The following is a 26997-nucleotide window of genomic DNA, read 5'->3' as shown; positions in this document are numbered from 1 at the left end:
AGGTCGACGAATAAAAGTCAATCCCGGCTTAGGCTAGACGCTTGCCACCGAGTTTAGGCGGGGTTTGACCGAGACTAATGACAACAATTGAAGCGCGTCTATTTCGCAGCGAATGTTTTCAGCCCAACAGGAATGATCCGCGCGGTCAGCTGACTTGAGGTGGGGCAAAGATGGGTCGGGGATTGGCAAGGCTGATCACGTGCAAGCAAGCGAAAGCTGCCGCAACCCCCCACACGGTTTGGCGAAAATTAGAGGCGAGCAACGAAAAGCACCCTTCAAGTCTCTATCACCACCCATTTCGCGACAGCATCCATCCTCGACCCCAACGTCAAATAACCTAAAAATCTGCCAAAATGGAGAACGACAAGGGAGAGATCGTCGACCTGTGAGTTTCTCACACATTTCAGCCACGAGCCGACCGACGCGCGCGTACGACAAAAGTTTACTAACAACCCCTCGCCACGAATAATAGTTACGTCCCCCGCAAGTGCTCGGCCACCAACCGCATCATCAAGGCCCAGGACCACGCTTCAGTCCAGATCTCCATCGCCAAGGTCGACGAGAACGGCCGTGCCGTCCAGGGCGAGAACCATGTCTACGCTCTCTGCGGTTTCGTCCGCGCCATGGGTGAGGGTGACGATGCCCTGAACAGGCTGACCCAGAGGGACGGTCTCCTCAAGAACGTCTTCAGCGCTGTCCGATAAATCATATGACTGGGCAGGTCAGGCAACGAGGAATGGGCATGAATTGGTGCGTTTGGATTGCTTTGCATCCGAGGATCCTACGATTGGCCTGTCGATCAGGGACTAATTCTAGCCAATTCACAGGTTTTCTTTGGGTCATCGAGCATTTCTGAACGGCGAATATCAGGGATTCGGAAAATGAAATTAAATTTCGTACGATAGGACTGCGGACTTGGAGTCGACGGTTCGCTTGAGATACTGAATGAGACCGTGATTTTTGCTAAGGCAACAAATGGGACCAACGAACACGATGCGATACCTGCGAAACTGTGACGCATTGGTTGTTCCATCAACCAATAACGGCTGGAAAAGAGTCGTGGATGCACCTCAGGTGACCATATACATCCCTTGACTCTGGGCTACTACGATAGCTCCAACGCCGCAGATTGAATCAAGACCTTGAAAAAGCCGTGGCCTAGAAGTTTTTGGTCATGGTACAGATACGGGCCTTACACTCGACAGGAGGAAGCCTAGTGGCGTGGTAACCTGGTGAAAAGATACGGATTGATTCCAGATTAAGCTGCCAAGGCTTGCTAGGCAACAAAGAAACGTCAAACAGATTGTTTGAGTATATATGCAAGAGTTGTGATTTTTGCAGCTTCATTGATGTTGGGGTGCAAGTGCAGCCTCTAAACCTAGTCCCGATGAGCTCATTAGTCTATTGAGGAGCTGTGGCGTTTCTTCTTACTGCTCAAGACCTTCGAAGTTCAGACCATTGGTGGGTGCTGGTACCGATCCTGGTATTTGCCCAAAATTCAGTAGGTGGAGTGGGTTGTGTTGCACCTATCATAGCGCACAAAGGATCTGGGCCAACCCCTGCATTACAGATGGCACGCTAAGAGATGTTCAGATCGGTCGATTCGATCTTGAGATCCCTTATGATGTAAACCAGATCGGACATTGCAGCAGGCCAGGCACAGAACATGCCGAATTTTGTCTTTGGCATGGATATGCCCCTAGTAATTCAATGGAGGATTATGGGCTTTAGTGTACTGTACGGTCGCAAGTGGGATCGTGTTTTTATCACTGAACTTCCATGTCGCCCTCACGCGTAAAAGTATTCATGCAACTGTTCAGAAGACCACCGTCCACAGGTTGTGTCCATCGTCTCTTAAATTCCTCCGTATACTTACCCAAGTGCTCATTTGCTCGATTCAATACCATGGCCCCAAGGAATCAGAAGCGCAAGGCCGCTTCCCCTGCCGATAGTAATGGCACCGACTCTAAAAAGATCAAGACAGAGAGCGTTGAACCAACCTCCACGTCAGACCCTTTAAAACGTCCTCACCCTTTCCACAAGGAGTCAGAGATGAATGGCATCGTCCTGAGGGAGTTTTACCCGCATGAGATGAGCAACGACCGCGCACGCGCTTACAACAATGATGAGATCCCCCGGCCGATTGAGGATCTTTACCAGGCCATGTCGCAAACCCACCCGATCCGCCAAAAGGTCAAGGTCAAGGGCGCCGTGGTGCACTGGTTCAAGATGGACCTCCGTGTGGCGGACAACACCGCTTTGCGAATGGCCAGTGAAAAGGCCAAATCCGCCAGCGTTCCCCTGATTGCGCTCTACACAGTCAGTCCCAAGGACTGGGAAGCGCATCTGAGAGCCCCTGTCAGAGTCGACTTCACTCTGAGGAGTCTCGAGGTGCTCAGGCAGGACCTGGCCAAGCTCGATATTCCCCTTCACGTGGAAACCGTGGAAGACAGGAAGACCATGAAGCAAAGGGTGCTCTCACTAATGGAGGAATGGGATGCGAGCCATCTGTACGCCAACATGGAGTACGAGGTCGACGAGTTGCGGCGCGAGGCAAACCTGGTAAGGCTGCTTGCAGAGAATGGCAAGTCCATGGAGGTTGTGCACGACACCTGCGTCGTTCCTCCCGGCAAGCTGCAAACCGGCACGGGTAGACAGTACGCCGTCTACTCACCGTGGTACCGCGCATGGCTGAAGCACTTGTCGGCCGACCCAGAGCTGTTGGAGCCCTTGGAACCGCCACACAAAAACCCTGCCGTTGCTAGAGAAAAGTTTTCCCACCTGTTTGACAGCAAGATACCACCGGCGCCCAAGAGCAAGCAGATGAATCAAGAAGAGAAGGAAAGGCTTGCGGCTCTGTGGCCGGCTGGCGAGCACGAAGCTAGAAAGAGGCTGGATGCCTTTATCAAGCGCAGAATTGACGGCTATGCAGCGAAGCGTAACTTTCCCGCAGACGACGGGACTTCGTCAATCTCGGTGCATCTTGCAGCTGGAACACTCAGTGCGCGAACAGCAGTCCACCTCGCACATGAAGCAAGTGGTACCAGGAAGCTCGATGGCGGCAGCCAAGGAATACAGACTTGGATAAGCGAGGTAGCATGGCGCGACTTTTACAAGCATGTTTTAGTACATTGGCCTTATGTTTGGTAAGCTTTTTTTCACTTCACTGTCCTTAGACCCCTTTGCAGGAATTGTAGTCTAACATGTCCGGCTTCTGTCCCCACAGCATGAACAAGCCCTTCAAGCCCGAGTACTCCAACATCGAATGGTCCTATGACACGGAACACTTTGCTGCTTGGTGTGAAGGCCGTACTGGCTTCCCAATCGTGGATGCGGCGATGCGCCAGCTTCGAGGGACAGGGTGGATGCACAACCGATGCCGCATGATCGTGGCGTCCTTTCTGGCAAAGGATTTTCTCATAGACTGGCGCATGGGCGAGAGGTATTTCATGGAAAACCTTGTCGACGGGGACTTTGCCAGTAACAATGGAGGGTGGGGTTTTGCAGCAAGCGTTGGTGTCGACCCGCAGCGTAAGTTTTCTTTTCCTTCTTTTCCCTTTTCAAAAATCGTCTTTTCCCCTTCCTTGATCCAGTCATACTAACTCGATGGCAGCATACTTTCGCGTGTTCAACCCACTACTTCAAAGTGAAAAGTTTGACCCCGATGGAGAGTACATTCGCAAGTGGATTCCGGAGCTGAAAGGCATCAAGGGGAAAGCTATACACGATCCGTATGGCCGAGGATGTGGGGTAGAGGCGAAGAAAAAGGGGTACCCAAAACCCCTGGTTGAGCACAAGGGTTGCCGTGAGAGGGCGTTGAAAGCGTACAAGGAAGGGATTTCCAAGGAGATATAGAGACTATAAGAGGTCGATGTAAGCATGCAGCCTTTCATCTCTATGCAGGTTATAAGATCGGCTATGAGACACAAGACATGGCTTTGTGCAATAACGAATTAATTCATAGATCCTTGTTTAATTTAACAATAGGAAATCAAGTCACCTGAAGCGTAGTTTCTCAACAAGCCAGAGTCGAGTTCAAGACTGGAATGTACAGGGACTGTACCGGGTTAAACCCATTTTCTTTCTTTTGTTCATTTGATTGATATGCCCTCGTATCTCTTAATACTGTCTAGTAACGACCCGTACACTAACCTTTTAAAGACATTCACATGGGAAGGAGGGAAATGATTCCCAGAGGTTCTGCTGGCGGTAGGACCTAACACCATTGTCGATTGACAGCTACCCCCTACGGGCGTGAGACAGCTTACGGTCATTGCGAAAGCCGTTACCGCTGGTAGCAGTGGTTGACACGGAGTTACTACGAGTGCCTCGAGGAATGGGAACCGTGCGCGAGTTCCGGTTCTCACCGTGAGCAGAGGCCCCAGGCGAGATCTCTCGAAGATCAGTCAAGCCAGTGGGGGAATCTTGCCTATCGCGGGTGATACATACACCAGGTCTGACGATGCTGCCAGCGGCAGGAGGATTGGCCATCTCGTGGCTGTGAGACCAACGAGAGCGACCGCGGCCTGCGTCGGGCTGGTCCTCGGCGTCAAGGTCAGCCTCCACATCGCGGACCGGTCTCAAGTTTCTGGGCCTGTTGTTGCTGTTGACCGAACGACGCGTCTTGTGCTTGGAGGCCTTGATGCGTGCCTTGTCCTTGGCCCTCCTCTTCAGCAGCGCAACTTTGGTTATGGTCTGCGTGTGTCTGTAAGCAAACACGACGGAAATGGCAGTGATGATAAAGAGAGCGAGGACGCCAAGGACTATGGCGAGGATACTGCCCGTGTCGAGATACGTACCTGGCATCAGGGTTGGGCTTACGATTCCCGTGGTGGCGGTCTCGGTGGCGGGTACCGTTGGAGTACTGCTACCGGTGTCGGGAGTAGGAGGAGCAGCTAACCCAGCATTGGGGTCCGAGGCCTGAGCTATCGGGTATGCGTCGACCCCGGAAATAATAACTGCGGCCATGAAAGCCACGGAAGTGATCCTAAGGGAAATCATGACTGGAAATGTTAATGTAGGGGTATGCAGAACTTACTTGTAAGGTTTGTAAAGAGATTTTGTTTTCTTTCGGGTTTGCCCGTGATTTGCAGAAGCTCTCCCAAATGCCTCGAATGTGACGAAAGACAAAAGAGGGCCGTGTCTCGATCGCTCTGTTCCGGGGGTTCAAAGATCAGGGAGGATAGGCAAGACGAGGCCGCTGTCACGAGAAATACTGGTATTGGTCCTTAAGTAGACCATGTCAGCGAGCAATGACAATGAACTTGTTAGTACCAGATGCTCTTTGTTCGCTATTTTTGTATGAGCCAAAAAAGCCATCTTTGTTGCAGTGATCAAAGTCTTTTTTTTCTATTTCTTTTCTTTGTCCGGTCTTGCGTTTTGATTGTTTATTGCTTTCTGCATTGGATCATAAGATTCACGGTATCTTTAGAGAACCATGCAATTCTTTCTCCAAATAAATTTCGAATTAAATTAGATGAGAGATTTGGCGTGAAAGATACTTTAGATCTCGAGAGTTAGATATATAGCAATTGTGACAGTGTTGCACAGCATACATACTCGTATAGTAGCAATACCCAAGGTACGGGACAGCTTAGCCGATACTTGATACAGCCAAGAAGGACAAGCTCTTGGTACACATATTCTATTGCTTGTTTCGCTGTCGATCCTTCTCTCGCAGGATGTTCATTTGTTTGTAAATGAGATCCCACCCGTTCTGCATAATGCCGCTTGGATCTGGAACACTTATACTCACAAGAAAGCTTATTCGAACGTCTCAAAGTCATTTGCAGCGATAATCGTTGAGTGTCGAGGTATTGCATCACTTCATGAAGTCATCGTCAAATCCCTTTCTCCTACGCCATGCCCATCAGACACCAGGCCAACAAACGGGCGAAGTCTTCCAGTGAGGTTCCCGCCCTACCTAGGCACCTTACTTTGCCCATGCTCACCGGTCAATGCTCGCGACTATCAGCTCGGCTGGGATTTGGGGCCGGAGAGCCGTTAGTGCTCCGTCATTTAATGCGAAAACAGAATTGTGAACCACGGATTTGCTCAAAAGTGCTCAACCAGGTCTGTAGTCATGTCCAAGGTTTTCCAAGCCTGGCCAAGGAAGCGGTCCGTCCGGAGAATTGAAGGGAGACAAACATTGCGGGGGAACCCATCAGCAGATCTGATCGCAAAGGGGTTCGGAATCCCTACTCCGGCAAATGTTGTCTGCAAGGGGATGTTGGGGTTGATCTGGTGGCGGGACGTCACCATGTCAAAAGCCAGTAGGCAAGCTGTCCGGGACATGCCGGTGTCGGGGCTGGTGGCTTATTACAGAAATTGCTGCTGCAGTGATCGGTCGGGCCAGGAAGACGTTGGCAGAGTCAAGTCTCAGTTCCAGGTCTAGACTACCCCGGAATCGTTATTGGGAGGTAGTATCGAGGATGCCATCTACCATGGGCTGCACTCGGCGGGGTAGCTTCCGTTTCCAGTCCTGGAAAAGCCGCCAATTGTGGTCCGTTGAGATGGCGCTTGTACCTGCCCGAAATTTGGTTCGTCCTGGGATCTGACCACCAATCATAAAAATCGACTTTTGTTTTTTATTATTTTATGTTTTACTTGAGGGTAACATGTGCGTGCAGAAGCGAGGCAAGACCCCAACTTGCGCTAGCATTCCTGGCCCATCCTGGGCGAAGCTTATGCTATTCGCTTGTTTCCGCTTTCGTTTCCACCAAAGAGTGCCCATTTACTTGACACCTGCTATACGAGTGACTAAGAGACAACGCCGTACTGTCCTACTCGAATATACAGTAAGATCAACCAAGATCGAGCAGCATACCATTTAGACTGTATCAAGCTATGTACCTACCTACCTACCTTATCCAGGTATGCACTCCACTATTGACGGAAATACGACCATGTCCTCGACAGGATGGAGTAAAAGATCCTCACACCTTGATAGACCATGGCTCAGTGTAAATGCACTATGCCTCCTCTTTGGCCCACTCCTGCCCTGGAAACTGACTTCAACCCAAAATTATCAAAAGATTCCAATGCTACAGGGTTGGACGATGGGTGGTACCGCCCGGGGAGTGCGTAAGCCTTTTCCGGACTAGTTCTGGGGGTGATGGCGCTTTGGATATTGTACATCTTGTGTTTTTCTCCCAAACTTGTACAGAGACACCGGCCCGAAACCCGTCATCACCAAAATTGCAAAACCGGGGCGCTTGTCCGAAAGTGATGCAGGTATGTTTGCCGTATTTTCCATGACCACAACCAGAATATTTGACTATTGCTCCAACGGTCCGACGTGCCAAGAGATCATAGTATAAATGGAGACCCCTCCCACATACTCAATGACTAGATTCAGAATCGTGAAACTCACGGCCTTGCTCAGTTCTGCTTGACTGCCTCCACACGATTTCTCCTCTGACATTCCATCACGGAACTCTTCCTTCTTCACACCCTCAAGACAACATGATTCGCAAGATCACAACTCTGGCGGCCCTAGTAGGTGTGGTCAGGGGCCAGGCAGCTTGCAGCCTCACAGCCGAGACTCATCCGTCTCTTACCTGGCAAAAGTGCAGCTCCGGCGGCTCCTGCACCAACGTGGCTGGCTCCGTCACCATTGATGCCAACTGGCGTTGGACGCACACTACGAGTGGCTACACGAACTGCTACACGGGTAACAAGTGGGATACCTCTATCTGCTCTACCAACGCCGACTGCGCTTCCAAGTGCTGTGTCGATGGAGCCAACTACCAGCAGACCTACGGTGCTTCCACCAGCGGCAACGCCCTTTCTCTGCAGTACGTGACTCAGAGCTCTGGCAAGAACATCGGTTCCCGTCTGTACCTCCTAGAGTCGGAGAACAAGTACCAGATTTTCAACCTGCTTGGTAATGAATTCACCTTTGACGTGGATGCCTCGAAGCTCGGCTGCGGACTTGTAAGTGTCGTCCCTGTCCCCTGATAAGCCCGTTTGTGGTGAGCACGAATATTAACTCCATCAACTTTGCAATAGAATGGAGCTGTTTACTTTGTCTCTATGGACGCAGATGTAAGTAGCTGCCTACCACCTTGGCATCAGCGAAGCGTCATTTCGAGCTTCATAGCTGACGATCATCGATGAAATGTTTTAGGGCGGTCAAAGCAAGTACAGCGGCAACAAGGCCGGTGCAAAGTACGGAACTGGCTACTGCGACTCGCAATGCCCGCGTGATCTGAAATACATCAACGGTGCTGTAAGTCTTGTGGAAAGATGCGAGAGGATGTCATTGCTGTATTCACGCACGCATACATGCTGATAGCAGGACTGCGACATTAATAGGCCAATATCGAGGGCTGGCAGTCGTCCACTGGTGATGCCAACTCGGGCGTCGGCAACGTGGGCTCATGCTGCGCCGAGATGGACATTTGGGAGGCCAACAGCATCTCGGCTGCCTACACCCCTCACCCCTGCTCCAACAACGCCCAGCACTCGTGCCAGGGTGACGATTGTGGAGGAACTTACTCCTCGACTAGGTACGCAGGCGACTGTGACCCGGATGGATGCGACTTCAACTCCTACCGCCAAGGGAACCGCACGTTCTACGGCCCAGGATCCAACTTCAACGTGGACTCATCCAAGAAAGGTAAGTCAATGCTAGATAAATCTTTAGCCAAACCAGACTTAGCCTGAACAGCTGCTGACTATGGCCTTACAAACAGTCACTGTTGTCACGCAGTTTATCTCCTCGGGCGGCCAGCTCACCGACATCAAGCGCTTCTACGTCCAGAACGGCAAGGTCATCCCCAACTCGCAGTCGACCGTCACGGGTGTTACCGGCAACTCGATCACCCAAGATTATTGCGACAAGCAAAAGACGGCGTTTGGCGACCAGAACGTCTTCAACCAGCGCGGTGGGCTCCGCCAGATGGGCGACGCCCTGGCCAAGGGCATGGTGCTCGTCATGTCCGTCTGGGACGACCACAACTCCAACATGCTGTGGCTAGACTCGACCTACCCCACCACCTCGACCGCGCCGGGTGCAGCGAGGGGATCCTGCTCGACCACAAGCGGCAAGCCAGCTGACGTCCAGTCGCAGAACCCCGGTGCCACGGTTGTTTACAGCAACATCAAGTTTGGACCGATCGGCTCGACCTTCCAGGCCTCGTAGATTTGCTTTGCAGTGTCTGTTTGGGGAGGGTAAATACTTTACCATGTAGCATTTTGATGCTGTTAAGAGCTGTTGTGGATGAGCTGATTTTGATTCTTGTAAATATTCTCTTCAGCACTCAAATTAAAAAAAAAAGGATCTGATCCCGAACTTTATGTTGATACACGCACTTTTGCATATTGTATATGTCGTCCTTTTTTGCTGGCCCGCAACTGGATGTGATGGAGCTGTTGTCGGTACAAGGCATAAGAAGCTTTCGGCTATTATTATGTAGGTACCTCCCTTAGGTATGCATTCACATCCCCAGAGTCTGCTAGATCAAACGAGTAAAGGCTTTTAGAGATGCCCCTGAGTCCTTAGGCCGTATATAACCGTAAATGGAAGTTTTTGCAGATTAGTGACGAGTAAATAGAAACCGGGCGAGATCCCAATTGTCAATCTAAATCGGTAAAACCGGATCGTCCGTACTTTTTTTTTTTTTTTTCTTATAGCGACTTAGGTCCCGACAGATAGGACAAGAGAATGGAATGCAAGTGATGGATGTCAAGTGGAGATGTCCAGCGTTTTTAGCGTCGAGTGCCTTACCCGGACGCTTATCGATACTAAGGTTTGCCCCACAAAAATGAATCGGCGCTGTGATGATGGGCAGTGGCTTGCGACGCGAAATTCGGGACGTGATGTCGTTTGTCCAGCTCCAAGCCAATTGTTGCACAACTACGACCACCAACTATAGTACCTCAAGGCTAAAACTCAAAACACAGGTGTTGATTGCCCAGCCTCTCCACAGATTGTCCAGATCGAAAGCGCATACGAGTTGAGAGTCAGCAATCCAACCACTTCATCCAGCGATACCTGCTCTGCGTGCCTTGGTCCTCTCCGATCCGATAAACGGGCTAGGGATTTTATCAGCAGACGAGCTTGCTCCCCGTCCACCGACATCAAGACCTGAGGTCCCAGGAAACAATTCCACTGGTCGTACTTGTACCGACCGATAGACACGATTGTATCGAAAAAAATCAACTCTCAATGATGGCACCGCATGGGCCAAGATCGATGGCGGTCCCTCCAACCGGACCTGCTCGATCTTCGGCCATGCCGTCTGTTAACAACGGCGCCGGCCCGACACCGCCTACACCTGGACGAGACGACGAGAGGCATCCGCCTGCCAAAGGACCTCATCCGGGCAAGATAACCCTCCCGAAGCAGTACTGTAATGAGCAACGACTGCGGGGGATGCAACAGGCGATAGGGTGTGACCCTTCACGGGAGACGAGCTATAGGTTACAGGGTATCCAGCTGATTGATTCGGTGCGGCTTGCTCTTCGATTGTATGTTGAATCCGAGCCTTGAAAACATGGCCTCTGGTTGCTTCTCGCACATCCAGCTGCTGACTTATTGACTGTGAGCTAGACCGATAAAGACGTTCGATACGGCGTGTACCTACTATCACATGTTTCGCCTTTTCTTTAGGGATGCCGAATACAACTTTCAAGATGCGGCGCTCACTGCGCTATTTGTCGCTTGCAAAGTGGAAGATACGATGAAGAAGTCCAAAGAGATATTGTGTGCGGCCTACAACCTCAAAAATCCGGACCATCCAACGACTCCCGATGACAAGGTGCGTTTCGAAAGGCTCTCTTGTCTCCTTCAGCTGGCCACCATGACCAGGATATCGGGGAAATTTTGGCAGTTGTGAGAGATCTGACATGAAGTTCTTTACCACAGATATTCGAGCAGCCTACCAAGATAGCTATTGGTCTGGAAAGGCACATACTACAAACCGTCGGCTTTGACTTTCGTGTTCGCCACCCGCAAAAATACTTGATCAAAGTCGTACGCAAGCTGTTTCCGGCGGAGCTGGGTAGGCAGATTCTTGACGTTGCATACCCGATGTGCACCGACATGTACAAAACCTTTGCCCCCATAAAACAGTCAACATTTACAATGGTGATGGCAATTGTCGAGTTGACGGCGCGTTTGACGGGGCACCAAAACTTCCTCAGTGATGTGGACCTTTCAAAATACCACACAGATCGGGGCTCTGTCGTGGAAACTATGCTGGACTTGCTAGATCTCTACGCTCAGTTTCTACGCCAGACCAAGGTCGGAATGCGCTTCGACCTGGACACGTTTATCCAAGTTAAGATCAAGATCAACCAGGAGGTCGAAGCAGATCCATCGCTGGAGCGGTTCATGGACGTCTGCGCAAAGTGTTCTGCAGAAGAAGGGCGAGATGGTGCCAACAACAACCATATTCTATCAATCACACCCGGTTCAGCAACATCCCCTACCACCACTGGTTCAGGCGGTGCTCCCACAAGTGGTGGAAAAGTCACGAGTGCCGGAAAAGGTATCAAAAGCCAAGACGGTACACTCAGGTACGCATTCGATTCTGAGCAGGTTCGGGCGGAGAAGAGAATCGTGGACAAGTTCTTTGAGGAAAAGTTTGAGGAGTACGAGGTCGAGGTCGAGGAGGAGATTCCTGAGACGACCCACCAGAACAACAACCACCGCCATAATAATCACCATAACCCTAGGCCGCCTACCGGTCCTGCAGGGCCTCAAAGAGGTCACGGCTCGAGGCGGGACCGGGGTGGCCATCATGATGGAGGATGGCCCTACCCCAGTGGTAGACATTCTGGCGGCGGACATGACAGGCACAAGGGCCGTAAAGGTCGTGGTTCCTATTTTCACTGATGTTTGATTCTCCGATGGATGGGGCAATGACGTACCGGGCATCTTTCTGCATCAACAGCGATCATCATTATGATTTATTTTCTCCCTACACTTTATATATGTGATACCCCAACAGGCATTGTCATGATATAAAATCAATTGCTTGACTCTCACTATTCCTTCATGCATATGCCTTGATCGGCTTTCTGGGATGTATCATTGCACAAGGAACTTGATGGCTTTTACTGCGGCTTTTATCAAGCAAACTAGGTATCGTACTAGGTACCTATATGGCTATATGCGGGAGGCTCCATTTGAAAGCACCCTGGGCGGAGCTCAAATTGACGTCATTATGTTCATAGGTCCTGACTCGTCCAAACATGAAAGGAGCGGTACATGTATGATGCATATTGCATCGGACTTTACCATTATATACTGAAATAGGGTTAGAACTAGTAACAGGCTGAACTTCATCTTATTGGGAGTAGTTATACAAAAATCAACATAGACACAATGGCGACAGCTTCAACACTTCTCACACAAAAGGCCAAGGTAAGCCGTTTAGCTGCACAAAGCCCCGCCGCCAGTATGAGGAAACCAGTCAACTAAACATCAAAACTCTACTATGACGATAAACAAATGAACAGCTGGCCACGGGTGCAACGATCCCCCGGATCCAGCTGGGGCTGTACATGATGTCCCGCAGCGAGGCGTCGCGCTCCGTGCGCTGGGCTCTCGAGGCCGGGTACCGCGGCTTCGACTGCGCGCAAATGTACCGCAACGAGGCCGAGGCGGGCGCGGCGATCCGCGAGGCCATCGAGGGAGGAGCAGTAGCAGGTGGCAAGCAGCAGCAGCAGTTGGTGGCACGCGAGGACGTCTTTTACACGACCAAGCTGGCCAGCAACAGCGAGTCGTACGACGCGGTGCGGAGGTCCATCCGCAAGTCGGTCGACGCCTGCGGGCTCGGATACGTGGACTTGTTCTTGCTGCACAGCCCCTACGGAGGACGCGAAGCCAGGTTGACGAGCTGGAGGGCGGTTGAGGATGCTATCGATGCTGGGGAGGTCAAGATGGGTGGTGTGAGCAACTATGGTGTCAAGCATGTGAGTATTCTTTTCTTTTTTTTTCTCTCCCCAAGTCGCAAGTCTATGGTCCGCCAAAGTCCAAAAGGCTTACTTTAGGGTGTACACCCACGACAAAAAAAAAGATCGAGGAGCTCATGGCTTCCAAGCCCCGACACCACCCTGTGATCAACCAGATCGAGGTGCACCCCTTCAACACTCAAGTCTCGATCCGGGAAGCTTGCGCCAGGCACAATATTGTCATCGAAGCATATGCGCCTTTGGCACGGGGGATGCGAATGAATGACCCCACCATGGTGTCGCTGAGCAAAAAGTACGGCTGCACCGTCGCTCAGCTTTTTGTCAAGTGAGTCTAGGCTTTCTTTTAGTCCCGCTCAGCTTTTAAAATCGACAAATACTCAAAAGTACCATGCTGACTCGTCGCTGCTGTGTCCTTGTTTCCAGGTGGTCTTTGCAGCACGAATTTGTGACCCTGCCCAAGAGCAGCAAGCGAGAACGCATAGTCGAGAACGTCGACGTGGGTGGTTTTGAGATTTCACAGGAGGACATGGAGAGGATGAATGGACTAGATGAGAAGCTGGTTACGGACTGGTAAGTGTGCAAGACATATCCTGTTGAAAATCACTTTTCTTTTTTTTTTTTCTTTCTCCCTCTTTAGCATTGGCTGACTGACTATTGATTTAGGGATCCTACCGATGCGGACTGATACAATTTTAATCAATGCCTGCCTTATTGACTAATGCATTTAGCAAGTTACGGAACTTGCCGTGAGATCCTTATCATTCTAGGTTCTAGAACCAGTCTAGCTGTAGAATGTGTACTCTACCTGAGCCTCCCACGGTCAAGTTCTCCTTAAAATGGAAAACATAAGCGAGAGAAGCTTTACCAAGTGTGAATAGCCTGCTTTCTAGCAAGGTGACGCGTGGTCAGAGTCGTAGCTGAATCGAGGGTTAGCCTGCGTCAGCTCCACGGCGCCGTCGTTCTCAGACTCACCTTCTTCACCGACACGCGACTGCCTCACCGGTTCGTCGACGTTGGAGTCGTCGCAGGCAGGCCGACAACCCGGCGCACCGAGATCCGCAGACCACGCCTCGCTGGCCGCTGCAACACCGCTGCGCGAGCATGAAGAACCGGGCCTGGACGACATCCCGCCGTTATTGTCACTCCTGAACGTAAACGCCCTCTTGACCTTGTCAAAGGACGACGCGATCTTGCGCAGCCCGGGTCGAACAGCTTGGTCCCCGCCCTGGTCCCTACCGTTTTCATTGGCGTTCCCCATGGTCATGGTTCTTCCTTGCCTGGACGCGGGGTGCTGCTGCTGCTGCTGCCCTACGCTGTTAGACGTGGTGGACGCAGGGCTGGGGGCGGGGCGCCTGCAGGACGCGGCAGGAGCGCCACAATTCTGCATGATGGCTTAGATCGTCCTTGGGCGGTGTTTGGTGTCTGATAAGGTCCCCGGTTCTTGTGCCTGGCCCCCCTGAATTCTTTTCCCTACTAGCCAAGGTACTCCGTACTTGTTTTGGTCAGGATGGAGAGTTTTAATGACCGTCCTATACAAATCAGGGCTTCCTTTTCTTTCTGGAAAGAAATAGAACCTAAACTTTTGCAATGGAGAAAGAACTGAGGCTTTATTGATGGTTTTTATAGCCAAGCCAAAATGGCATCTTGGGCAGCAGGTTTTCCTCACAAGTACACCTTGATTCATTGTTACCCCCGTACAAAGCGGACTCATCCTGCCAAGAATCTTGATTTCTTTGGCATTAAAAATGGTCAGCAAACAAAGTTACGAAAAACAAACAAACAAACGCATTGTGCGTTCCTTTGTGCTAGTTTAGGTGAAGCAAAACTGGACTTTAAAGAACTAGTCAAAGGCACATATTGGGTGCCATCTTAGTCCCAAATCGTATCAGGTTGCCGGGTCGTATTGTTAGCGTCTAGGAATACGCCCCCTACGCTGCCTGTTAATGTGCCCTATTCCGTATAGCCCCCCCAAGGACATTCGCGCCACCAGAGGCACATGCTTTACTTGTGATCAATCGACTGCTTATTAAACATTAGTTACTTCTCCTGGTTTGCCCATAAACTTGCCAGAAGTAGATAGCGGTGGCTGACTTTGTTCACCAAGTGCCGATACAAGCGAGTGCTTCCCCGATACCAAGCCTAGGCCAGTACTTCTAGCCCCCAGTCTGTCTTGAACTATCAAGCGTCATTGATCTCTAGACGATCTGTTTGGGGTAGGGCTGTACTGTTGTGGGTACGATAAGAGTTTACCAAATGAGAGTAGAAGCAAAAAAAAAAAGAAAAAAAAAAGAATCGAGATTGTTGTCCCATCACGCTAACAACCCTAAGGCAGCCAAAATGTGCGCGTTCAAAACAAAAAAAAGGGTCAGGGGCAAAATACTAGGGGTGGGAAAACGGGGGGCGGCGGCTGGGGAAGGAAAACAGGCGTCGAATAGGGCGCAACGTTTCCCACTAGCATGGAAGCAAAACTGTACTGGTCGCAAAGATCAGAGCAGGTGTNGCCCCCCCCCTTCGACCCCTGGCTGGAATCTTGGTGAAACGTCATCGGAAAAGAAGTAAAAAAAGGCGGGCACCAGCTATGCGCCGAGCCGCGTCTACCATTTTGAGTTGAAAAATAGATAAATAAATAAAATTCGGTCTCTTCGTCCGAAGGATTTCGCTGAGCAGAGTCTGATTTGACGACCACGATGCTCACTGTCAAACCCAATCAACATGATATCGTCGTATTCATTCGTTGAGAGTCGGGAGGTAAATTCTTTGAATACCAAATTTGCAGATAAGGCCAGGACGAGCCGTTCGATTAAATCCTGCGGGGAATGCAGGAGAAGGAAGCAAAAGGTAGGTTAGAAAAAAAAACCCCTTAGCTAACCTGTCAGAAACGACATCTTGCCTCCCCAAAAAATCCCCCATCAGAATAGCTCCCTTCCGGCCTATCCGACCCTGACAGGCCAGGTACAATTATATTAGTGCGACCAAGAGAAGCCGTGTAACAACTGCAGGCGAAGATTCCCAGAGCCAATATGCGACTATGGACCCCGCAGATCAGCCGCCCCCGCGTTTGCCATAACTCCGAAGGCTGAGGCTCTTTTCATACCCAGTCCACCGTCGGGAAGTGTGGTTGCATCGCGGAAGCAAGTACCCTGGGTACCGATTAATCGTTCCGGCATCGTTTCCAAGGGCCTGGGCGACACGCACACCTTGACGTTGAACCTGTCATCTCAAGGACACGCCAGGAGATCAACCCAGTCACAGGACGACCAGGATGCATCGGCATCAAACGAGGATTTGGTCGGTCTGCAGCTTGACGGTGTCACGTACCAATGCCACCTCACCGGGCCTGTTCAGAATATACTTCATCTGCCTGTACCACCGACCAAGCAAAATGCCATGCTTATTTGTAAATGTAAGCTGAGCGCAAAGCCGCTGCGGGTCATCATGTTTTGGTGACAAGGATGCTGATTATAGTCCCCAGTTTCCGAACTACTCGGCGCGTGCAAAGGTTCGTTGGCTGGAGGCTCGGATCCGGATAATCCTTTCGTCGTTCACTACCTGCCTTGGTGTGTTCAATCGCCACTACTGGCGCTGTTGTCGCTCCATACCTCAGCCAGAGCCATGGCCCGCGCTGGGTTACTGGACCAACGCTCGGCAATGCTAGCCAAGGGTTCAGCAATCTCCAAGCTGAATGAGTATCTTCGCTCCGATAATGACTGGGGAAGGGAAGAGGTTCTTGGTGCTGTTGTGCAATTCCTAGCGGTGGAGTGGGTATTTGGTGAATTGGAGGTTGCAAAGGCTCACCTCAGAGGGTTCAAGGACATTATTCGACTTCGAGGAGGCTTTCCGTCTCATGGCGTTGGTGCCCTAGTCAGCAAGTCTGCTTTGTTGTAAGCTCATATGTTTGTTCCCTGCTTGACGGAGAGGCTATGTTGACCAAATGAAATACAGAACCGACTGCTCGATTGCCCTATGGTCAGAGGAGTCGCCGATGATGGAAAAGTCATCCGAGTTCGAATGCGTCTTTGACCCTCCAGGCGCAGGCCGCTTCAAAGTCAGGTATAATTCTCCTCTGGGAACCTCCTCAGTGACATTCAGATCCTGCGAGGGAGTCCTCGGGATACATCCAGCAACTGCGTCCATACTGGACGATATTCGTTTCCTTATCGACCTCGCTCTCGATGCACCCTTGAAGCCGAGCCCAGCCCAGGCACGCAAGCTTGCAGCAACAGCCACGTGGATTCTAGACCGCATAAGAAAACTAGACCCAAAGTGCCCAGAAGGACCAGCCAGACCTACTGAAGGCAGTGATGCCCAGGTTGGCTGTCAATCGATCGAAGACGACTCGACTGGGACTGAAGTGAAGCCGCACTCTCTTATTAATAATTACCCGTCATACAATTCGATGTCGCATATAGCAAAGCCATCAGACTTTACGAATGATGAGGAAGACCTGTCAAGTTGGCCATCAGAGGATTGTTCACCTGCGGAATCCATAACCCTGGGTTTTCGCGACGGAACAGAATCCGACGCTAAAGGGTCATTACAGAAAGCAGATGCTATGTACATTAGCGTACGTCTGGCAGCACTAACATATGCCAGGGCAATTGCAACTAGGAAGCCCCTGAGCTCAGTATGCTCGCCATCGGATGCGTTGGCGCTGCTTTCTACCACTTGGAAAATTCCTCTTTCGCAGTGGCGCGGATCTATTGGCGTCTTTATGTTTATGTTATTATCCATTTTCCCAACCTTGAGATGGATAGATTCCCCCGGGGAGGACGGCAAGGAAAACGACCGGCGTTTTGGTAACAAAATCAGGAGGAGTCAAAGCCGGTCATCAAGTGCCGAGACGGAGGAAACAAATGAGAGTGAGGACAATGAAGAAGCTAGAAAGTTGGAACAGGATGATAAAGAAAGGGCCGCCGAGGATTTATTGAAGCCTCATGGCAGCTTTGTGAAATCCGCCGTCCAGGTTGGCTGGACACAGATGGCGGTCGAGGATTGGTCGCTATGCGCCGATACTATGAGAAGGGTGTTGGCCTTGCAAAAGTGGCTTGGACGGCAGAAGACATGAATTGAAACCAAGGGGAAATATAATTTGAAGCACTCATGTGAGAAGACTGTTGATTGTTCGAGCTGATTGATGGCTGGTTATGATATCTTACTGGCAAGCTGCGTTCACAGGGATTGAATACTACCTTGAAGCAGGCAGAATTGTCAAAGAAAAAACAAAAGGAAAAAAAAAAAATCGAGAAAAGGCAAACACCCGAGGATCGGCATTGTGTGTGATTCATCACCTGCAGTTTAGGGAAAGTGTGGCCCAGCGGCTTCGGCAATTTTAGTCCCGCCCTTATTCCCGGAAGGAGACTCCCCATGGCGAAATGGAAATTTGGTACTGCCCGGGGCATCTCTGTCCCTATCGGCACCGCATCGGAGTCATGAATTGAAAAAAAGAAGAGCCGACCAAATTCGCGATAACACCAGGAGATCTGCGAGAATAGCATCTCTCAATCTCTCATACTCAACAAGTCCCGGTTCAATATACTCAAATGCAAATAGAGAGAGACTGGTCGCTCATCCAGGTCGGATTTCTGCCATATATTCATCAATTTGTCATTCCGTGATGAACCACGATGGACAAAAATAGCGACTCCGACAGGGTGCAAAGCAGTTCGTCGCAAGATTCAGACCCAGAAAACCCCAGGGATGAAAGCATCACTCAGAATAAACATGAAGATGAACAGACGATGAGAACTGCTCCTACAGTTTTAGCACCACAGGCAAGCAAGTCGCAAAGCAAAGGAGAAGCCGGCCGTGATCCTTCCTCCATTCCCAGCCCTGATGTTCTCATTCCCGAAGCTGCCTCTGTGACCACTCACAACAGCGGCGTGGAGTCAGCAAAGACCCCTATACTTCAGCGACTGTGGCTTGCATTATCTTGGGGCCCAGAGGCAACGCGTTACAATCCCGAGAAGCCACTCAAGTTTTCACTTGGTCTCAATGTCCTGTTCGCAATTGTATGTCAAATTGGGACTAACTCTTTCGTGCTCGAGTGAGCAATTAGCCGACTGACCATCTTGACTAGGCAACTACTGTGACTGTTGCAAACATTTACTACAATCAACCAATCTTGAACAAGATGGCCGAGAGCTTCAACGTCAGCTTCGAGAGAGCAGCGTCGGTGGCAACGCTGATGCAAGCTGGCTATGCGGGCGGGCTGCTTTTTCTTTGTCCGCTAGGCGACGTCCTTGAAAGGAGGCCGTTTATTCTTGGGTTGGTAATGCTCACGATATTGTTTGTAAGACAAAAAAGTTGCTACTATCCCAAGCGCCTACTCATCTAACCTCTGATCGCTCAACAGTGGTTGGGACTGTGCATCGCGAAATCGTTCGAGGTCTTCCAGGCCATGTCCTTTCTCTGTGGTTTCACCACAGTAACGCCGCAACTTATGTTACCTCTGGTCGGTGACTTGGCGCCGCCGAACAGAAGGGCGAGTTCTTTGTCCGTTGCAGTCGCCGGCCTGTCGTTGGGTATGATGGTGGCCCGGGTTCTCTCCGGCATCGTGTCAAACTTTACGGAATGGCGCAACATCTACTGGGTTGCACTTGGCCTTCAATTGGCACTGCTTGCTGCCCTGTGGCTCCATCTGCCAAACTACCCATCCAAAAACCCCGGCGGTCTCAACTACTTTGGGATGCTGCTCAACATCTTCACTCTCATCGCCAGCGAGGCTGTGCTTTTGCAGGCATGCCTGATATCGTTTTGTATAAGCGCCGTCTTTACATCTTACTGGACGACGCTTTCCTTTCTTCTCTCATCAGCCCCATATAACTTTGGACCACTCCAGATTGGGTTGTTTGGGCTGATAGGATTCTTTGTTGTCTTTTGGGGTCCAGCATTCGGCAGACTTGTGCTCGATAAATTGGTTGCGTTGGTACCTGCGATTTGCGGGATCATGATTAATCTCGTTGGCGTCACCATTGGCACTTTTACTGGCACCTTCACATTAGCCGGCCCGATAGTGCAAGCTATATTCATCGACGTCTCCAACCAAACTTGCAACACCGCTCTGCGTATGGCTATATTCAACATTGATCCAAAGGCAAGAAACAGAGTCAATGTTGCCTACATGATAGCAGCGTTTTGTGGACAACTTACCGGTACGGCCGTAGGAAACCGGCTTTATGCCCAGGGAGGCTGGAGGTGGAGTGGTAGTTGTAGCAGTAAGTTGACTTGGAGCGATACCTTTCTTAATATTGTGAGCTGACCAATGCTTCGCCTGTATAGTGGGCTTCCTTGGCTTTGCAATACTGGTCTGCTTGGCTAGAGGACCTCGTGAGACCGGCTGGGTGGGTTGGACCGGTGGATGGAGTCCCCGGGTCGAGAGACGTGAGAAAGCCTCACCAGTACCAAACCAGCAACAGACTTCCCCAGAGTTGTCTGAGAGCCCTGAAGCCAAAGTATAAAGATGGAAGAATAGTGCCAATAGAGAGATGTTAACAATGGTTGCTTTCATTCAAAAACCGTAGTCAAGAGAGTACGGCATCATAAACAGTCTCGAGGCTGTTCCGCGGGCGCCATGACTACATAGTCCTGTCGCCCGCTAATATTAGAGTGTCCACTATACACAAAAGAGAAAACTATAGACTAATTTGAGTAGTCTGTTCGGGCGTGTCCGACATCAGACGGTGGGCAACAACGACCTTTGTAGTAGCCCAGACGCTCTCCTGCTCATCCTCTCCTCAAAATCATAACAAAGCTGATGAAAATTCCACACAAAAACACCTATTCGACGTCTTTCAGACACTCAAAATCCCAGCAGCTCTCTTGAAAAGGCCGGAACTTGCTGCCCTTTTCAGGAGCCTGTAGGCCGCACTGGGCATGCCGTTCATGTAACTCATGCCGTTGCCCATGGTGCTGCCCATGCTGTTACCAAAGTTCATGCCACCCATGTTGGTAAACATGTTGTTACCGGTGTTCATGCCACCCGTGTTGACCATGTTGTTAGGCATGTTGTTACCAGTGTTCATGCCACCCGTGTTGGTAAACATGTTGTTACCCGTGTTCATGCCACCCGTGTTGACCATGTTAGGCATGTTGTTACCCGTGTTCATGCCACCCGTGTTGACCATGTTGTTAGGCATGTTGGTGCCCATGTTCATGTTACCCATGTTGCCGCCACCGTTCTGAGTCATCCCGCCGGCGGTGCCGCCATTGCCACCTTGCATGTACTGCGAGAGCTTGTTTTGTATAGTGGAAAGCATGCCGCCGCCGTTGCCGCCGTTGCCGCCGTTCTGGTACGTGCCGCCGCTGTTACCACCGTTCTGATACATGTAACCGTTCTGATACGCGCCGCCGCTGGTGCCAAGGTTTTGATTCACCCCGACGCCGTTCTGTCCCGAGTACTGCGTGTTCTTGTTCTGAAGACCGGAGAAGGAGCCGCCGCCGCTGTTCTGAGATGCCGCGCTGCCGGCGTTGGAACTGCCCGAGGTGCGGGAGCCGCCGCCGCCGCCGCCCTTCTTGCCACCACCCTTGACAAAGCCGGCGACGGTCTTGAACAGCTTGGACACGGTACCAAAACTAAACAAGCCGGGCACAGGCTGGGGCGATCTGCGCTGGACGACCGCCGCCGCCGCCGCCGAGTGGTCCAGGACGTCGGCGGGGTCCGGCACGCTGTTCCTCCGCCTCACCGTGCCCTGGTGGTCGTTGGCGTCCATGATGGGCACGGCCAAGTTGACCGGGGCCGCTGCGGTCGAGGCGGCAAAGACGGTGACGAAGGTGACGAGACGCATTTTCTTCTCCTTCTTTTTTCTTCTCTTCTGTTGGTTATACGTTAAAAGGTGGCTTTAGAACTGTTATTATAATTCTAGGTGTCAGTTGACTGGGCCGACAGAGAAAGAAAAAGGAAATAAAGATTAAGAGTGAAAAGAAAGACGGAATAAAAAGAAACAAAAGGAAATCAGTGAAAATGTGTTTGAAGCTGTTATGAAAAAAAAGAAAAAGAAAAAGAGGGTATCAAAACGAAACTAATCGGGCTGTAAGAGCCAAGAGAGCGTTGAACTGCCAACAAAGATAAGACTGAAAAAGAGTGATGAATGAAAGGGGTGGCTTTCAAAGTAGATCTCCAACATCTAGAGTCTGGGCTTGTTGGGCTTATATAGATATTTTCCATCTCGGATGCGCGCTACTATTCCAACTACAAGCATACACATACAAGAATAGCCGCGTCCACGCAATTGCTGCTTTGCCGGAGATGATTTTCTCCCTTGATTGAATCGCATGCTGACAAAACTCAGGTCCTCCCTGTACAAAGAAAATACCTGAAACAGCACTAATATTACCGTCTAGCTCTTTGTACCGTGGGAACGTTATCTGACCTACAAGGCTGCACCTGACTTCGGGTTATATTCCCGGATGGCGAGCCGTACGGTTTTGTTATATGCATGCCCCTCTAGCGGGAATAAATAGCACCGGATGGGGGCTGCAGACGTTTGATAATCAATGATGGATGATCTCCATAGCGCTGATCTTGCCATTCGGTTCACAAAAGAAAGAGAGAAAAAAAAGCTTTTGGGAAGAAAAAAGCTGACTCGGGGAGATAATAGGTTAAAAATGTGCTAATTATATACCACACCCGCTCTCATGCAAGTGGGGATACGAAGTAGATCTCGCTGTGCAAGTCCTTTGTATCAGCGCACCAAAAAAATGAAAGGATGCATTGCTGGCACGTGCTGTAGATCTTGGTAGATCTTGCTGGCTGTGACTTTCTCTTGCAGAGATACGTTTTGCTGACGTTGTTTGTTTAGCATTTGGACATAGCTTGGTCTCGGTTATGTTGAGATTTGACACGAACTGGTTGGCGTGGGAAAGGTGTTGCTAAGCTTTGTCATTTGGAGTTTGGCTTCTTTCTTTTTCTTCTTTTTTTTTTTCTCTTTAGGTTTTTTTTCTTCATCCTTCTTCTGGTTCCCGTATTCATAGGTAGCTATAAATAATGTGGCTATGTTTGGTGTGGTCTTGTAGACCCTCGTATTGAAACAAGCCCTGTGATTGGTGTCTGATGTCTTGACTCTGGTCAACTTTTACATGGAAGAACCATGGACATACCCACCCTATAGTTCGTGTAGTCGTCCAAAACAAGTAGTCATGATGTATTCCAAGGCACTCAAAATTGGCTGAAGAAAGCCCGCATGAAAGAAAATATTACAGCAGCGCACATGCGATATGATGTAGCGGACATCAAAGTCTCAAAATAGTGAATTATCAAAGTGGACTTGCTGCTTCGCTTGACTATCCCGTCTCTCGATGTGCTCAAAAAAGACCCATATACGGTTGACAATTACCGAGGAACAAAAGCATATGCATAACCCAGGTTTAACTGCAACCTACCAAAAAAAGATCACGATAAACCTATTTTCCAAATTTAAGTAATGTAGCGGAAATTGGGATGCCGGTAGCCGAGATGCAGTGTGTCTTCCTCGCTAAGGCCCTCGAGGCGGTGATCCCTCTTGCCGGCGGCACGAAGCCTATTTTCGCGAAGGCAGTAAAAGATGCCAAAAATGGCAAGGAAGAAGACACCGATTTGACCAGCCTGTAATTTTTTTTGGTTTTGCATTAATGTTAGTCCAAAAATGTACGTTAAGTTTATGAGCAAATGTACATCGTACCAAGTTGACCGTATGACCATTGTGGTAAAGCGGGCCGTCCTCTCTGATGTATGTCCATCTGCAGGTTTAAAAAGTAGTTAGCATAAACCAAGAAATGAGGAATTCAGGGAAACGTGTTTCAGAGATGAGCTTACGTCGAGACGATACCACCGATAGTACCCAGAGTAACAACGTAGGCGCTGGAAACAGCACGAACCGAAGGGCCGGCGGAGTCTGTGAAAACATCATGGTCAGCTCATGATTCCTTCTTGCCCCCGAGGTTCTAGTCAAAAACAGCTGCCACTCACTGTTGATGGCCCAAGCCAAAAACGCCGGACCTCCCGGGAATGCTCCAATGGTAACAAAGTAAATGGCCATGTACTTGATGTTGGAGTCCTCGTGCCAGCGCAGGATGGCAAAGCCAATCATGGCGATGACGGCAAATATGGCCAGATACAGACCTCTCTGCTTGGTCTTGTCGCTCAGGTACGCGATGGCGATGGCGCCGAGGCAGGCGCATACGTACGGCGGCACGGACATGAGCTGGGCCTTGATGGGGTCGTACTTGAAGTCGGCCAGGATGGTGGGCAAGAATACCGAAAGGCCCTGGACGGTGATGTTGATGAGGAAGAAGCCCAGGGCGCACGTGTAGTTGTGGATGCACAGCATGGCGCGCTTGATGTGTGCCCAGCTGACGCGCTCGTCAGGGTGATTCTTGTGCTCGCGGGCCAGGCGCTCGGCCGCGATGCGCCGCTCGCGGTCGCTGAGGAAGTAGGCCGTCGCCGGGTCCGTCGGCATCCAGATCGGGGCCAGGAGGCCGATGATGACGGTCAGGAGACCCTCGAAGAAGAAGATGTTGCGCCACGTGTGGATGCGCATCGAGGCTATTCCCCACTCGGGAACCTGCGCCAGGCCGGCCGCCAGGAGTCCACCAAAGGCTCCGGCCATGGACGCGGCCGAGACGTAGATTCCGATGCGGAACAGTAGCTCGCCGCGCTTGTAGAAGCAGCTGAGGAAGAAGGCCATGCCGGGCATTGCGCCACCCTCGAAGACACCGAGGAAGGCGCGCGCGGTCAGGAGACCCTCGTATGAGCGCACAAACGCAGTGCACATGGAAACGAAGCCGAAACCAACGACCAGGAAGGGAAGGTAAAACCGCGGGCCGACCTTCTTGAGGATGACATTGCTGGGAACCTCGACGAAGAGGTAGATGATGTAGAAGATGGACAGGACCCAGTTGAAGCGTACGCCCCGATTAAGGTCAAGTTCATCGGCCAAGCCTTGGATTCGTGCGTTTCCAATGTTGATTCGGTCGAGGAAGCAGAGCAGATACAGGACGGTGACGATGGGCACACAATGCCAGTCGATCTTATGTCGAATTTTATCTTCTTCCTCCTTGGTCCAACTCAGACTATCGGCGCCATCCGAATCGGATCTGGAAAGGTCGCCTTGCCTGTCCACATATTGGGCTATATCTTGGGAAGCAAAGTCAGAATTTGCGAGATTATTTTTGTACAGTACATATATCAGCGTTGAAAAATAAAAAAAATAACCCACCTTCTGTTTTCTCTGACTGCTCCATTGCGGCGGTTGGTCTTTCCACAAGCTTGAAAGGAGCTCAACACTCGGCGCAGATCTGAACCAGATTGTTTTGCTCTTGACAACCCAAGAACCTCGATTAAAGCTCTCAGCAATCTCGGGGCTGAATAAATAGTCCCGCTGATCGAATGCGGGACAATATAAACAATCCTATAGCTTAGTAAAAGAGAACAATGTCGAAAGATCATCAAAAACGGAAGCAGTGGAAGCGAAAAACCCCATGGGACAGACAAAACCTTGAACAAAATATTCAAGTTGGAGAAAAGGGTGCCTGACGTCTTTTTAAGACGGCGAACAACCTCCGAAAAAGGCGAGAGCGCAAATAAAATACTGGTAGAATCCACACAGCTACCGAGCCCTCATTTCTCCAGTTTCTGGGCGTTGCATCCGAATCCCTGTCCAATACTACCACTAACACTTCTTTGCGGCGTTTGGGCATCTACGGTACGGTAGACCTCAGCAGAACAGGGTGGGTGGATTTTTTTAATGTTTTTCCTTTTTTTCTTTTTTTTTTTCTCTAAAATCCCCGTTGTTGGCATTGCTCTTAGGCGGCTTTTAGCCTTGGCCCCAAGAAACGGGAACCAAGTTCGGCACATGTCTTGTTCTCTCTCTCTCTCTTGTTTTCTTGCTATTTCCCCCCCCCNTAGCCAACTGTCTTGGCTTGCTTGGTGTTGTGGGAGGAGAACCCCCAAATAATTGGCCAAGAACAGGCTAAGATCCACCACAAACACAAAAACTCCCCCCAATGCGGGGTATTCCGTATGGAGGCGCTCGCCGGTGCCCACTCCCCCAGGTTTGCCAGTAACGGACAGTGTAGTAGCTGCACTATAGTCTGGTTTTGCCACGGTATTACAGGAACTAAAAACCCCCATTTTTATCGTGACCAGTCTTTCCAGTCTTGGAAGATTTATCAGAGTGCCTACCTGTTTTTCTGTCTGGGTTACTTTCTTGGCAAGTGGCCCTGCGACCTTCTCATGCTGTCATACTTGTCTAGCAGAGGTTTATGCTTTTGCTTCGCCTCCTCATGGCAATTTCAGTCGGCATCAAAAGTTTCAACTTCTCAATGGGGTTGTAAGTGAACGATGAAAAGAGTACCCAAGACGGGCGGATTACAGCAGAATAGTCAGCAAGGACCCTGGATTATACCATGCAACTTGACAATCTCAATAAAATTGGTTCGCACAAGTGGAAGACAAGGGTCTGCAAATACACCACGCGCAACACACGTACCGGACGGAACAGACAGACAGACAATGTAACCACCCATCATGCACAAGGAAAAAAAAAACGAGCGAGGACCCGACCAAGTAATCTTTTTAGCAAGCAAGCAAGTTGACAATCGGCAATGTAGCAAAGTACCTAGATAAACACAAAGAAAGACAAAGGAACAAATGGTGTCTGTCTACCGTGAGCCAGCTTTTATCTTTTTGTTACTTCTTCTCTGACAAACGGGTGGGCATCTAAACCACGTGGTTGAAAGAGGCAAAGAAAGCTAGCCGGGAATGGCTTAGATTGCATGCCTGTCAGTTCGGCTAGTTTGAGCCGTTGGGAACTCTGCTGCCGTTGGCGTATTTTTTCCCCGTCTCACCGTGCGTTATATATGGATATTAACTTGATGTGCCTGGTTTTGGCTTTATATTGTGCAGATGCGCAGGCCACAAATGCGTTGAAGGATCCACATTGAAGCATTGAAGATTGATCAGTTATCCTTTATGGCTCAGTAAGCTCAAGTATACCATTTAATCCATGACAAGCAGAAAAGGCAGAATCTAAATTATTAAACATGCCACTATCAAAAAGTCGCTTGAGAGAGAGAGAGAAAAAAAAAAAAGCAATCATC

The 26997-nt window shown here is 50.3% G+C and overlaps 11 protein-coding genes across 11 annotated transcripts; 7 read left to right on the top strand and 4 right to left on the bottom strand.

The window, feature by feature from the left end:
- Positions 1 to 262: 262 nt before the first annotated feature.
- On the top strand, positions 263 to 1746 carry PgNI_05901 (uncharacterized protein). The gene is made up of 3 exons (XM_031125931.1): positions 263 to 385; positions 473 to 750; positions 828 to 1746. The coding sequence occupies exons 1-2, from the start codon at positions 354 to 356 to the stop codon at positions 702 to 704; spliced, it is 264 nt and encodes an 87-aa protein (XP_030982148.1). The 5' UTR covers positions 263 to 353; the 3' UTR covers positions 705 to 750; positions 828 to 1746.
- Positions 1747 to 1905: 159 nt separating this feature from the next.
- On the top strand, positions 1906 to 3855 carry PgNI_05900 (uncharacterized protein; the record flags this gene model as incomplete). Its single annotated transcript, XM_031125930.1, has 3 exons — positions 1906 to 3146; positions 3227 to 3531; positions 3614 to 3855. The coding sequence occupies 3 exons, from the start codon at positions 1906 to 1908 to the stop codon at positions 3853 to 3855; spliced, it is 1788 nt and encodes a 595-aa protein (XP_030982149.1).
- A 384-nt stretch (positions 3856 to 4239) lies between these two features.
- PgNI_05899 (uncharacterized protein) lies at positions 4240 to 5001 on the bottom strand (the record flags this gene model as incomplete). Its single annotated transcript, XM_031125929.1, has 1 exon — positions 4240 to 5001. One exon carries the CDS (start codon positions 4999 to 5001, stop codon positions 4240 to 4242), a length of 762 nt encoding a protein of 253 aa, XP_030982818.1.
- A 1629-nt stretch (positions 5002 to 6630) lies between these two features.
- On the top strand, positions 6631 to 9295 carry PgNI_05898 (uncharacterized protein). Its single transcript, XM_031125928.1, has 6 exons — positions 6631 to 6873; positions 7035 to 7935; positions 8011 to 8046; positions 8129 to 8230; positions 8317 to 8620; positions 8697 to 9295. Exons 2-6 carry the CDS (start codon positions 7465 to 7467, stop codon positions 9143 to 9145), a joined length of 1362 nt encoding a protein of 453 aa, XP_030982819.1. The 5' UTR covers positions 6631 to 6873; positions 7035 to 7464; the 3' UTR covers positions 9146 to 9295.
- A 538-nt stretch (positions 9296 to 9833) lies between these two features.
- Positions 9834 to 11988, top strand: PgNI_05897 (uncharacterized protein). The gene is made up of 3 exons (XM_031125927.1): positions 9834 to 10473; positions 10556 to 10763; positions 10871 to 11988. Exons 1-3 carry the CDS (start codon positions 10172 to 10174, stop codon positions 11840 to 11842), a joined length of 1482 nt encoding a protein of 493 aa, XP_030982824.1. The 5' UTR covers positions 9834 to 10171; the 3' UTR covers positions 11843 to 11988.
- A 346-nt stretch (positions 11989 to 12334) lies between these two features.
- Positions 12335 to 13730, top strand: PgNI_05896 (uncharacterized protein; the record flags this gene model as incomplete). The annotated part of the gene is made up of 5 exons (XM_031125926.1): positions 12335 to 12373; positions 12469 to 12924; positions 13029 to 13249; positions 13348 to 13494; positions 13588 to 13730. The coding sequence occupies 5 exons, from the start codon at positions 12335 to 12337 to the stop codon at positions 13607 to 13609; spliced, it is 885 nt and encodes a 294-aa protein (XP_030982825.1). The 3' UTR covers positions 13610 to 13730.
- Positions 13731 to 13810: 80 nt separating this feature from the next.
- PgNI_05895 (uncharacterized protein) lies at positions 13811 to 14311 on the bottom strand (the record flags this gene model as incomplete). The annotated part of the gene is made up of 1 exon (XM_031125925.1): positions 13811 to 14311. The coding sequence occupies one exon, from the start codon at positions 14309 to 14311 to the stop codon at positions 13811 to 13813; it is 501 nt and encodes a 166-aa protein (XP_030983090.1).
- A 1325-nt stretch (positions 14312 to 15636) lies between these two features.
- On the top strand, positions 15637 to 17989 carry PgNI_05894 (uncharacterized protein; the record flags this gene model as incomplete). The annotated part of the gene is made up of 4 exons (XM_031125924.1): positions 15637 to 15762; positions 15892 to 16327; positions 16397 to 16805; positions 16867 to 17989. 4 exons carry the CDS (start codon positions 15637 to 15639, stop codon positions 17987 to 17989), a joined length of 2094 nt encoding a protein of 697 aa, XP_030982827.1.
- A 365-nt stretch (positions 17990 to 18354) lies between these two features.
- On the top strand, positions 18355 to 20590 carry PgNI_05893 (uncharacterized protein). Its single transcript, XM_031125923.1, has 4 exons — positions 18355 to 18932; positions 19001 to 19213; positions 19277 to 20138; positions 20203 to 20590. The coding sequence occupies exons 1-4, from the start codon at positions 18549 to 18551 to the stop codon at positions 20379 to 20381; spliced, it is 1638 nt and encodes a 545-aa protein (XP_030982820.1). The 5' UTR covers positions 18355 to 18548; the 3' UTR covers positions 20382 to 20590.
- Positions 20591 to 20714: 124 nt separating this feature from the next.
- On the bottom strand, positions 20715 to 21707 carry PgNI_05892 (uncharacterized protein; the record flags this gene model as incomplete). Its single annotated transcript, XM_031125922.1, has 1 exon — positions 20715 to 21707. The coding sequence occupies one exon, from the start codon at positions 21705 to 21707 to the stop codon at positions 20715 to 20717; it is 993 nt and encodes a 330-aa protein (XP_030982821.1).
- A 1415-nt stretch (positions 21708 to 23122) lies between these two features.
- Positions 23123 to 25742, bottom strand: PgNI_05891 (uncharacterized protein). Its single transcript, XM_031125921.1, has 5 exons — positions 25116 to 25742; positions 23867 to 25027; positions 23714 to 23792; positions 23580 to 23637; positions 23123 to 23503 (listed from the first exon to the last, which is right to left on the bottom strand). The coding sequence occupies exons 1-5, from the start codon at positions 25138 to 25140 to the stop codon at positions 23336 to 23338; spliced, it is 1491 nt and encodes a 496-aa protein (XP_030982822.1). The 5' UTR covers positions 25141 to 25742; the 3' UTR covers positions 23123 to 23335.
- Positions 25743 to 26997: the final 1255 nt, after the last annotated feature.

Source organism: Pyricularia grisea, chromosome I (assembly GCF_004355905.1).
Source record: "Pyricularia grisea strain NI907 chromosome I, whole genome shotgun sequence".
Taxonomy (NCBI): Eukaryota; Fungi; Ascomycota; class Sordariomycetes; order Magnaporthales; family Pyriculariaceae; genus Pyricularia; species Pyricularia grisea.
Note: the sequence above shows the minus strand (reverse complement) of the source record. Positions and strands in the feature narration are given on the sequence as shown.